General features: G+C 45.9%; 1 protein-coding gene across 1 annotated transcript; it reads right to left on the bottom strand.

The window, feature by feature from the left end:
- Nucleotides 1–72: 72 nt before the first annotated feature.
- LOC105756172 (keratin, type II cytoskeletal 1-like) lies at nt 73–2,805 on the bottom strand. The gene is made up of 4 exons (XM_012554826.2): nt 2,280–2,805; nt 1,038–1,251; nt 660–720; nt 73–260 (listed from the first exon to the last, which is right to left on the bottom strand). Exons 1-4 carry the CDS (start codon nt 2,803–2,805, stop codon nt 117–119), a joined length of 945 nt encoding a protein of 314 aa, XP_012410280.2. The 3' UTR covers nt 73–116.
- Between the last annotated feature and the right edge of the window lie 9,763 nt (nt 2,806–12,568).

The following is a 12,568-nucleotide window of genomic DNA, read 5'->3' as shown; positions in this document are numbered from 1 at the left end:
AAGACATAATAGTCTGGTGACTCTTATACTGTTAAAACAACATACAGCTTAGGCGGGACATCAATCAAGATATGGAAGATACACCTGTATTTTCTTGGCTAGTGGTGGGTTTAGGCTTAAAGGTTCTCCAGGTGGGTAAACTTGGTTGATATTAGAAAACTTACTGTTTGGTACAGTGTTGTGAGGAACTCAATTTCCTGACGCAAGTTGTCAACTCTGGCCTGAAGGTCCACCTTGTTTATATAAGCAGCATCCACATCCTAGAGGAACAACAGACATCGTGAAGCCATATTCGTCCAAGGACAAGTCATCAGCTGTGAGGGGCTTTTCCAAGTAGAAGTTGGGAGTCTACTCATTTTTACTCTGGGTGGATCACAATTCCTGAATTACCCTACCCCTTGGTCTCACAATCAAGGGAGCTTGGCTGACTTGCTGAGAACTTGCCTCCTTGCTCCCTACACCAGGTGCTGAGAAATCAAGAGAAACAGAACGCCTGAATAAGTCCAGGTCCATGATAATGGGGGGCAGGGGTGGAGCTCAGTTTCAGATATTCATTGGGCCTGGTTCTCCACATCCTGACTTCTTTCTGACTAGTATTTGCAGACCCTCTTTTATTATTCATTTCAGATGTGACCTTCATCCATAAAGAATGTGCTCACCTTCTTGAGGGTCACAAATTCATTCTCTGCATTAGTCTGCCTGTTGATCTCATCCTCATACCTGTTGGAAGGTAGAGGTGATTAGGAGGTGCAGAAGAGGTAAGTCTGAAGTCCAGCAACCTAGACTAAAAGTGGCATTGCCTATCATTGCTTTCCTATTACTAACCTAGAACATCTTGACCACCCTCTTCTTCTCAGCAATAAAACCACTAAACTACTTCCACCTTCTGAGAAAATGAAGATTTCCACAAATGCCAACCCGATTTGCCTCTAACTTAAGAAAAGACTTGCAACATAGAGATCCATAGTCTTAGCCTGCCGCTCTCTGGGAAATCTTTTAGAACAGGAGTCAAGAACTGCCCAGTCAGGCTTCTTTACTTCCTCCTATAATCCTCCACCAGGTCCTGTATGTTCTTCAGTTCCAAACATTTCAGAGACTGGTCAGTCTTCAGTTGGTCCACTCTATTTCTGAGGTGGCTGATGTATTGCTCAAATAAGGGCTCCAAAGTGCAGATTTTAATGGAGGTGTCTTTCTGCTGCAGCAGCTCCCATTTTGTTTGTAGCACCTGGTTCTGCTGCTCCAGGAACCTCACTTAAGAACACAAGACCCTGTTACCTACTGGTACCCACTTGGGTCCCATGGCCTCTGAGTGCCAAGGACCACCACACAGCAATGTCCCTGCCTTACTTGGAACAGAACTTCAATATCTGTTTTCCTGGCCATGACAGAGAAATAAAAGACGATGATCAAGTTAACATCATCTTCACAACAAAATCCAACTCACTGCTAAATTCAGAAAACATTTAATTTCCCTGAGAACAGTAATTATAGTCCTGTTTCAGTTGGAACTTTGGAAGGGAGCAACTACACAAAACAAAATTATCACAATTATGGTTTGAAATAGATACATGACATTTAAGCGATTTGGCTTCCAATTTGTTTTCAGGTAGATTACCATAAAAATTGGCTTGCATTTCCTGGGCACACAGCTCAAAAATATATTAGGAAAATCCAAAGCTGTATTCAAAATTTATTGTGGATAACTTTGAGTTAACATTGCTGACTATTCAGCAAAAAGTAAAGAAAGGTTTGTGTGTTGTTCCAGAACTGATGCTTGGAAGTATAAGAAATATCTCCACTCTGATCCAGGACCAAAGTAAAATTACCAGAGGATGGAGCTTCTGACAGCAAAACATGTTTAGTACTGACTTACTTCATAATTTCAGCTACAATATCACAATGCACTATGTTCATACTCAGCTCCCTATTTATGGATAGGAAGACCTTTCCAGGGTTCTCATTTGCACCCCAGAACATTAAGTTAGCCCCATTTCTATTATCTCCATTCAACAGAGTTGAGTACAAATTCCATTCAAGAGCTGAATAAGAAAACACTTAGAGATAAATGTCATATTGAGCCATGTTTAGGTGGACCACAGACCTCCTTGTCCAAGAGAGTTGAGTCATTATCATCATTCACAAGCATACCACTAACATGTCTCCTACAAGACTATCCCACGAAATATCGTTTTAATCATTCAAACACAGAAAACATTTCTTGGCTGTACCAATCTCAGATGAACTTGGAGCAGATCTCCCAAAGCACTGATCAGGTAAACTCACCTTGTCAACGAAGGAGGCAAATTGGTTGTTGAGTGATTTGATTTGCTCCCTTTCTTGAGACTTGATTTCTTGGATCCGAGGGTCGATCTCCACAAGGACGGGCTGCAGAAGGATTTGGTTGATGGTGACTTCCTGAATGCCACCAGGGGGACAGACAGGCCAAAAACCACCTCCACAGCCAAAACCACCACCACCAAAACGTCCACCACTGCCATAACTGCCACTAAAGCCACCACCACCAAAGCTGCCACCGCCATAACCACCACCGAAATAACTACGTCCACCTCCTCTAGCCACACTTACGGAGATACTTTTACTGCCACCAAGGCTAACAAGACTCCGACTTTGAAAGCCACCGCCACCAACACCTCCACCACCACAGCTTGAAAATCTCCAACCACCTCCTCCACTACGGCGCACAGAGCTGCTGCTGGTCCGGCACGGAGAGCTGACAACACCAGAGCCAGAGCTGAAGCCTCCTCCACTCTGGCACAAAGACTTGGAACTAAATTGTCGACTCATGTTGACTTAGAGAAAAGTAGGAGCAGAGTAGAGAGAGGGAAGGAGCTAAAAACTCCTCTACCCCAAGCACAGAGCCCCCTCCTCATATACAGGGAGGAAATTGAGCTTGGTCCACCAGAGTCAGCAGTGATGCAGTGTCTCTCAAGGGTTTGGCTTGCCTGCAGCCATACTAGATTTTTATAAGCCTCAGCAATAAGAAAAACACTACACACCTAGCTCCCAGGATGGGCTCTCAAAATTGCTGAGCAGGCAAGATCGGCTCATGTGGTAATCATTTTATTAGACAAGATCTCTCTTCGAGTGTTCATGACTTTGGGAAAGCAGGACCACACATCTGCTATCTGGTGCTTCTTGGTAGGAATTCCTAACCCCTCCATCACAAAGCTATGTAAATTTCCATTCTTGCCTTATCCTTGTAAGCTGCTAAACCCAATCTGTCTGCATGCATGGCAGGTGCAATTCCCCAGTCTTGAATCTCAGAAGAAACTCTCTGGCCCCTTTCACTTTTGAGATCTGCCCTCCAAACCCCAGAGCAAACTGAGTTAGATCTCCTGCCGCAGAGTAAGGTCTTTAATAAGTAAAAAATTAAAAGAAGTTTTTTTTTTTTTTTTTTTTAATGTAAGCTCTATAAGCATAGTGCATTAATATTAAAGGAGGGAAGCTGTCATACAACAGGATGTACGGATAGGTGCTCTGACGGACCAGAAGGGAAAGTTGGATTCTTGCCTAAGTTCCCTAGTTGCTCCATTTCCTCAAAGACTGTCCAGTGCAGAAGACAGACACCAGAGACAAGACAGGGACATCAGCAACAGAAAACAGGTGCAATGGATGGCATGCAAACATGACTTGAAGTTGCTTATGCATAGCGAAATGAGCAAACAGAAGCTATTTAATACATTTTTTAAAGCAAAGTTATGGAGATGAGGCTTGTAGGCTGATGGTTCAAACCTCACACTGGACTACAAGGAACATGAAAGTAGATTTGGAAGGGAGGATAATGATGGGAGCCTGGAAAGCCTGATCTGAGAAGCATTTAAATTGTTTCTGGAAGTAATAATAGTAATAGCTAACATTTATCAAAAACTGACCATGTACCAGGCACTGTTCTATGTATTTTATATGTATTAACTCATTTAATTTTCACAAATTTATGAGATAGATGCTATTACTATCCTCATTTTAAAGATAAGGAAACTGAGGCACAGAGCTTGACTAACTCATGTTTACACAGGTGCTAAGTGGCATAGCTGGGATTTGAACCAAGGATGCTTGACTCTAGTGGGCAAGATCCTAACTAGTCTGTTGTACAGCAGCATAGCAACTGAATCCAAAGTGTCCAGACAGCATGGGGAGTTGTGCCACTGCAGAGAGCTCACAGAGCAGGAGGTCTAGCTTGTCCCTTTGAATCCTTGGCTCCTGGAACATAGCCAGCACTTAGGAAGTGTTGCTTCAATTAATTCTGAGAAGGGGAGATGGAAGCGTGAAGTTCAGTGGGGCGTTTTCTTCCGTTCGGGTGCACAAGTACCCAACATGCATTACGGTGAACCAGGAAATCCCAGGAACCTTCCTGGACAGCAGCATTTGATCAATATTAGTGGACAGTAGTGGCACTGAGATCTGGAAAGACCAGAACCCCACACAGACTTTCATTCAGAGATTTCTTAGAAGTTTGGCATGCTCCCCACGCTTGCATGTAAACACAGCAGGGAGAAGCCAGCTCTGAGCTCAGCTGACTCAGAGCAGCTCTATAAGAGGTTGTGAGTGATAAATCATAGACTTGTTACGGGAAATCTCTACTAGGGAATATAGGACGTGTAGGAGAAGGGGAGTCTTGAAGATCATCTTGTCCCATTGCCCTGTGTTTCTGAACTAGGAAGCTGAATGTCAGTCCTCTCTACTCAACACTTTACCAGAGCCTTGTTCCTCCTCCCTTCCCGAAGTTTATGACCTACCCTCCTCCAGAAAGCGCCCCTCACCTCTCCTCTACCCGCACCATGGAGCTTCTTTCAGACTCTGTCCTAGCACCCTGTAAAATTGTTGATCTCCTAAACCAACCATCTCTTGAGGGAATGAGAAATCCGCATCTTGTTCTTGACAGGGAACAGTGGGGACTGGGATGTTCTTGGTGTGGTAATGACTGTTACCTAATCGTCTTCTGACAGGCAATCAAAACTCTTTAATTCAGTATACTCCTTCATGAGACATATCATTCTCTACAATCAATTCCTTCTGGCATTTTGGAGGAGTGTGCGTATGTGTACACATGCATGTGTGTGTGAACGCATGTGTTCGGTCTTTTACCTCTGCCAGACAAAACAAATGTTTGCAGCAATCTGTGTTTCTGTCCCCAAACTAAGAAACTGACATAGAGAAACCTCCAAGAGGTGGATGGTTAGGCAACTGGTAGACAATTTATTCACAGAGCTGCAAAACATTACTCTATGTGCTACTTACTATGAGGAGGGAGAGTTGCAAGAGCTAGAAGGAACAAGAAGGTATAAAAATCACCATCAGCTTACAATTTGCACAGTTCACCAAGGACATACACAAACACTATCTCCACAAGAGCGCTGAGAACTAGGCAGTCGAGCGATTATCAACTCATTTTACAAAACAGAAAACTGAAGCTCAGAGATTAGGTGACTCTGGATGCACAGGCTAGGAAAAGACACAACTGGGACTAGAACCTGAATTTTCTGGTTTCTGTTCAAGTGCTCTTCCTCTTGAACTGGAGAAGGGGCTCAAGAACAGGCAGATGGAATTGGTGTCTATGAATAAGTGCACAGAGAATCACAGAATATTCCCATCCACAGGGACTCAAAGACTATACCATCTAACCCGCCTATCAGATAAGTGAGAACACAGGCCCAAAGAAGTACAAAAAAAAAAAAAAAAAATTGTTCAACTTGTGCAATCATTTGCTGGAACAAGCACTCTGACGTCTGAATCCAACTCTTATTCTGTTTCCACTGCTCTCTTTTGAGGCAACCCAACAGGACTGGAAATAGTAATGCTGCCAATTAGTCAAGTTCATTATTTTCTGTGCTTTTCCCATGATTGTGGTGGATGTGTGGGGACATTAAAAATAAAATTGGGGACAAAGATGTGAACCACACACCCCAACTCCTGGCTTATTTGTATCCTCTGCATTTGTAAAATAAAACGAGAGGAGAAAAAGGTACTAACATCTATGGTGCACCAACTATGTGCTAGGAACTATGTGCATTATCATTTATATGTCAAAAAAGTGCACGTGGTGGTAGCTATTAACCTATTTTAAAGAAAAGGTAACTTTGGTTCATGGAGGTTAAAATATGTTCCCAAGGTCACCAAGCTGGTAACCGGCAGAGCTGAAACTTAGAACCAAGCTTGTCCAACTCCAGCACGCATGCCTGCCTTCACCCCCTGGGCCTCCGCTTGTCCTTGGCCTGCCTTCATCACCTACCTCACCTGCATCTTCCCCTGCTCACTCGCTCACCCAGCCCCACGCCTTGACTCTTCCACTTCCTTGCTTTGCCCAAACTATCCAGCCCTCCTCTTCCCTTTTCCTTCTTCCAAACCCACTCCTACTCTTCTCTTCTCTGAAAGACCTTCCAGTTGCCTCGGCAACTCACTCTACAAACCAGTCGGTAGTCAACTCTGGGGCACCTAAGATCTCAGTTCCTGGGCATTTGGGTCCTGAATCTGTTTTCCGTCCATCTGGCCATGAGAATAAATGTGATTATTTACTCTACTCTGGACAATGGAAAGATCTACGTCTCGCCTCCTCCAGGGAGTTTTCCTTGAGTAATACCCTCAACCTCTCAGCTGGTTTCTTTCTCTAAGTTCAGTTGCTGCCAGATTCAAGTGTATATTAACGTACTGATTAGCTCATTTTCACACACGTGTGTGTGTGCATGCATGTGAGTGCCTATGAGTACGTATGTGTGTGTGTGTGTTCTCTATAAGCCTTTTGAAAGCAAGACTGAGTCCTCCATGTCTCTGAGTGCCTTCCTAACATCCTCTTTCCCCAGCCTCCCACAAGGTACCCTGCATCTAAGGTTGCTCCCGTCAGTGTTGGATGACAGAGTACCAGAACACTTCCAATCCCAGAGACCCACACCCACCTCTCAGAGCTGATCACTAAGGGAAAGCTGCTACCGGTCAGCTGCAGGGCAGGGGCAGGGGCAGGTGTGGTAATGTTCTGACAGATTTTTGACGGATGGGACTGAGAAAAGAGTTGAAGAGAGACATGCAATGACAAGCCACCCAGCCCTGCGGGACTCCACCAGGGGCGTGGGAGAAGGAAATTTCAGGGGAATGGGGAAAGCTGAGCCTGGGAGGAGTAAAAGGGAATCTCAGACAACAGATAGGCAGGGTAAGATGTTGAAAGCCAACGCCAGCACAGGAGGGGCCAAGGCTCCTTATGCAGGTAAGAGACGTGCAGAAGCAGGGGCTGTTTGAGTTTGGGACAGAGGTAAAGAGGCTCCCAGGAGTCATTCACTAGCAGTGCTGGGGCAGAGCAGAAGCCAGAAAGGGGGACACCACAGATGAGTGTGTAGGAGAGGGGTGGTGGAGGTTGCCTTACTTTGTGGCATGGAGTCAGCCAGGCCTGAGTTCCACCCCTGACTCTGCCATTATCTAGCTGTGTGACCCTAGGTAGGTCACTTACCCTCTCTTATCCTAAGTTTCCTCCCTGTAAAATGGGGCTTACCTACCTTAAAGGGAAACTTTAGTACAATAGATGAAAGAGAAAGGAAGGCAGATTTCTTTTTACCCTTGCATTTGGAACGACCCAGAAGATAATTTTTAAAATAATTAGTAAAAACTTGGGATGAGCCCTTGTTTCACTGGAAATAATAAAAAGTCCAGAAAAGAAAGTTTAAATTTTTGAAATGAGGCTCTCTTGTAGGAGAAAGCCCTAACCGGTAACCAGTTGTTGTCAAGTCAATGCCAACTTATAGCAACCCCATGTGTGTCAGAGTAGAACTGTGCTCCATAGGGTTTTCAATCATTGCTTGTTCAGAAGTGGATCACCAGGGCTTTCTTTCAAGGCACTTCTGGGCGGACTCCAACCTCCAGCCTTTTAGTTAGCAGCCAAGTGCTCTAACGGTTTGTACCACCCAGGGAGAAAGAAAGCCTTAAAAACCAAAATCAAACCCTTCGCTGATGAGTCAATTCCGACTCATAGTGACCCCATAGGACAAAGTAGAACTGCCCCATACGGTTTTCAAGCAGTGGCTGGTGGATTCAAACTGCCGACTTTTTGGTTAGCAGCCCAACACTTAACCACCGTGCCACCAGGGCTCCGGGGAGAAAGCCTTAGGGGGTCATAAACCTGTAATAGTGAAACTAGGCCCAAGAAGGAATGCTGAGCACACCTGAAGCTGAAGGGAGCTAGGCCTCTCATTGTGGAACGCCTGCTCTGCAGGGTGGGGATGAGCCCCAAGGCTGAGAACACTGGGCAGACGTGGAAGCAGGCCACGTACTCAGTGCCCCCAGAGGCCCTTCCAGGCCTGGGATTGGGATGTTTGGAACCAACCTTCCATGTTAGAGAACCTCCCAGCACCCTAAGATCCCAGTTTAGCCTTGCAACAGAGCATTGATCAAACAGAAGACATCCTGGAGGGATCAGAAAGCTGATAAAACCAGGGCAACACCTCCAATAAAATCATGAGAGTTACACAGAACTTGAAGAGGGACTGTTGGAGCATACAGCTCACTCATTTGAAGATAAGCTACATCCTGGGCCAAAGGGCTGGGTAACTGAAAGTGAGGCAACAGCCTTGAGAGGCTCTTCCAAGGACTTTCCCAACCCAGAAACGCACATCTCAGCCAAGGTCAGATGGAGTTAGAATTGTACTGAGCCAGTGGTTGCTCCTCCTGTTCACAGCGTCCCAGAATCAAAATCTCTGTAATTGGAGAAGCAGGTGGAGTTAAACTTAGATTCCCAGAGCACCCCGCCCTGCCACAGCCTCTCAGAGGGAGGAGCAGCTGGTAAGCTTTCCCTGGGACTCACGACACCCTGAGTGCTGTGCTCCCTCCTGCCAGCCCCTCTGCTTGACTAATGGTTGAGGCTGCTTTGCTCTCCCTTTGAGTATCTGCCTAGTGGGCATAGCATTGACCAGAAGCAGTGATGGAGTGCTCCAAGGTCCATGGAAGAGCCACAGAGCCCCTATATGTGATCTCCCCAGCCCTCTCCCAGGGCCAGTGAGAATCTAATAAGTGCATGTGGGGTGTTTTGCACATGGCAAAGGGCTGTGGGATTGCTTGTTGTTCTCATTGAGGTGAGGGGTGTTTGCTTCCAATGGAATCTTTCATTGTCTCCAATAGGAAGATGGAACGTCTATAGCAGGGCACCTCCTCCAGTGTCTTTCAGTGCTAGCCCTCATTGCTCAGGAATCTAGAGTTGTTCCTTCTACTCCAGAATCAAGACTTCTCATTTGGACTCCAAAATCCCTCCCTGAGTAATTCTTCTCCCCTATGCCCTTCATTTTTCATGACCCTGGCCCACAGAATCTTCACTCCAATATTCCTAGGGTTCAAGCACATGGTTGCCTCCATCTGTCCTCCATCCTCCATGATTGACACAGTCAAGACTTCCAGAGAGAAAGGCAGGGCCATGTTTTCCAGGACAGTCTCAATTCCTTCCCAGAGGAGAAGGATAAGAAAGATAACTTCCGGTTAGTCTTGCTATTGTGCTTTTCCCCAGAGCCTACCTGGATTCCCTAAGAACATCATGAGCACATGCACACTCCCAGAGAAAATCAAATCCACACTCTGTAACAGGGCTGGTGGTGCCAGAAAACTTAGTTTCATTTTATGATCTTGGCAAAGGCCCTTGCCTTCTCCATGACTTCATCCTTCCCTGGCATCTGATCTTATTTTTCAAAAATACAACATAAAGGTAGAATTCTTTCCCTCTCAGACTCTGCCACATGAATGCTTAGGGCAGCAAAGATGTGACATGCCACCACACACATATCCCCATTCCATGATTCACTCCCTCCCTAAATCTCCTGCCAAAGGGTTAGCCAACCTCCTTCTGATGGGAAACTTACTAACTCCCCAAGGGGCCTCTCCCACCTCAGGATAAATAGAAAGGTGCTTCTTCTATTGAGCCAAAATCTGCTGTAGTTCCCACCTGTCCACCTGGGTGTTCAGCTGGGTTCATCCCCTCTTTCCTATGGAAGCTCTTCAAATCTTTGCAGTTAGCCATCACATCTCCTCCAAAGACTTCTCTGTTTCTCAGGTAACCAGGTTTCTGATTCCCTACCACCACCACTGTCCTGGTGACTGTCCTCTGAATAGGCTCCTATTTATTAAATTCCTTGGTGCTCAGAGTCCCCAGAGTGGTCTGACTACAGAAGAGAGGAAATGGGCTCTGTATACTACTTGCTTCTTGGTTCCCACTCCATCTCCAGCGGCCACCCCATCCTGTTGACTCAAGCATTGTCAATGTCAGCTGAACACTTTAAATCATTTTTTTACCCACTGCTGTTTATCCATGTCTTCCCTTCCTTGCCTTTGTGCTCTTGGCTTTTTTACTTCAAGTATAGAACATTGCGTCTATCAGCTCCCTCTCTCCTTCCCTTTGGGCAGTCCCTACCCACCTTTCCCTTTCCTGGTCCATCCTCCCACAAGCCTGCAGCCAAGACAGCTGAGATGGGGAGGAACTTCTCAGACAGAATGAGGGGTGTGCCTGGGAAAACAATGTCTCATCAATATGGGTTGCAGTCATGTTTGAACGAACCCCATATCTAAATTCCATTTGTATTCCTTCAGGGAATGAGAAAGTAGGTCACATCTTTCATGTGACTCAGAAATACCACATAGAATAAGGTGATAGCTTTAACTTGCTCTGTTCTTGAATTTCTGCATCAATGCTTCTCTCAGGAGCATCAATTAAAGACGTCCCTGCACATGACCTCAACTCAGTTAATGAACCTAAATTCCCAATCTCCTCAGCTCAGTTTCTCCTATCCAGATGGGCAGACCTGCTCCCTCTTCCTTATACACATTTAACCTCGCTTATCTTTGCATCTCTGAACAAACTGTTCACCTGTCTGGAGAGTCCTTCAGACAGGGCCCTCCCTCCCTGACCTCCCTGCCCACATCTGCCCCCAGTCTCTTCCTCAGCCTCATTGCACAGTCCAGCCCTCCAGGAGCCTGTTGGGACCAACCTCCCCCTTCCCCAGCACTGACACCTGCTGCAGGTCCCACTGCTCCTGTTTTGATGGCTCTGCCTATGTCCTCAAGATAGGACAGGCACACACTCTGACTTCTCCTTCTCCATAGTATTTGAGCCTTCCTTTCCCCTGTAGTATATCATTTGAGTTGTGAGCACCTTGAGATTCAGAAACATGTTCATTCAGCATAGCATTCCCGGTGCCTAAGACACTGCCTGCCATACAGTAACCAAAAGCCCTTGCCATCAAGGCAATTCTGACTCATGGAGACCTTGTGTGTTGCAAAGTAGAGTGAGCTGCATAGGGTTTTCTTGGCTGTAATCTTTACAGAAGCAGATTACCAGGACTTTCTTCTGCAGTGCCGCTGGGTGGGTTCAAACCGAAAACCTTTCAGTTAGCAGCCATACAAACCGTTTGTGCCACCCAGATATCTTGCCACAGAGTAAAGGGCCTAGTGTGTGTCAATTGAACAAATGTGTCATCAACTTTTGACTGATCAGCCACTTCAAGGATTAGTGAGATTATGTCTGCAAGGTTCTTCAAGATTATGTGTTACTTGAGCACTAAAAAATAATAAAAATACACTGCAACTTCCCAAACATGAATGCATTCAGAGTCCTGCAGAAATTAAAAAAGAAATAACTCATCTCCTGATCAACCAGCAGTTTTGATATCACAGAAAAATGTATTATAGAAACACCAGAAATGCCAAGCCAAACAAGGTACAACCTTCAACCAGAAAATGATGACATTACAAGCACTCCCTAAGGGCCCCACACTGAACTCATCAGATGCCCCAAGAGAATCATGGACTTGGAGGTTGTATTAGGACTCAGCAAGCAAGTGAAGGTGACTCCAGGTCTTAGAAGCAAAGTCACTCCTCTCTCAAGGCCTGTTACTTGGCTGATACTTTTCCCCTCCTGTCCCCTCCAGCACATCTCAAGCATCTTCCATAAAACCCACTAGGAGTCAAATTCTCAAAAGTCGCTGAAAGCCACAGAGAACACGAGGCAGAAGGGACATAAGAGATCTGGAAAAGAGCGTTAAACTGACTTGCAAATAGCCAACAGCTTCCAGATTGGTTCAGGACTGAAACCTCCACAAGACCCAAGACAGATCCTCAGACTCCTCAGGCCCTGGGCATCTGGACAGAGCAGAGCTGGGCTCAAGTGCTCAGCCAGCTGAGCAACTCCAAGGACAGTATTATGGAGCAGAGTTCAGGAAGGGCCAGGCTGCCAGGGAGTGAGGCTGTCAGGAGGGGGCAGGTCAGAAGCTGAACTTGACTGCTTGTCCATCAATCACTCTACCCACTGCTAAGAACAGTCCTCCCTGTGGACAAGGACTCATGCCCCGTGCCTTCTGAAAATATTCCCACTTTGGAGTGCCCGGAGGATAATGCTTCTTTAGACAGAGATTCAGAATCAGGACCACACATGATATCCAGGGGTTTCATGTAGGCAGCCAGTTTTCACTGTTCATCAACTGAACTATGAGACTTCCAGACCAAGAGGCAGGAATTGGCTTCTGATACAAAGCTTCCCCTTACCAGGTTAGCTTGTCTTGCAATCAGCTACTTGCCCAAAGCAATCATTTTG

The sequence above is a fragment of the Trichechus manatus genome, unplaced genomic scaffold (assembly GCF_000243295.1).
Source record: "Trichechus manatus latirostris isolate Lorelei unplaced genomic scaffold, TriManLat1.0 scaffold00027, whole genome shotgun sequence".
Classification (NCBI taxonomy): domain Eukaryota; kingdom Metazoa; phylum Chordata; class Mammalia; order Sirenia; family Trichechidae; genus Trichechus; species Trichechus manatus.
This window is presented reverse-complemented; position numbering and strand designations above follow the sequence as displayed.

What these genes read in the sequence shown, in the direction of transcription:
- LOC105756172 (XM_012554826.2), bottom strand. Translation starts at nt 2,805, where the DNA reads ATGAGTCGACAATTTAGTTCCAAGTCTTTGTGCCAGAGTGGAGGAGGC. An exon ending in CTCCTTCGTTGACAAGGTGA is followed by an intron (nt 1,252 to 2,279) that starts GTTTACCTGATC and finishes TGTGTTCTTAAG; the next exon opens with TGAGGTTCCTGGAGCAGCAG. An exon ending in GTGGAGGATTATAGGAGGAA is followed by an intron (nt 721 to 1,037) that starts GTAAAGAAGCCT and finishes ACCTTCCAACAG; the next exon opens with GTATGAGGATGAGATCAACA.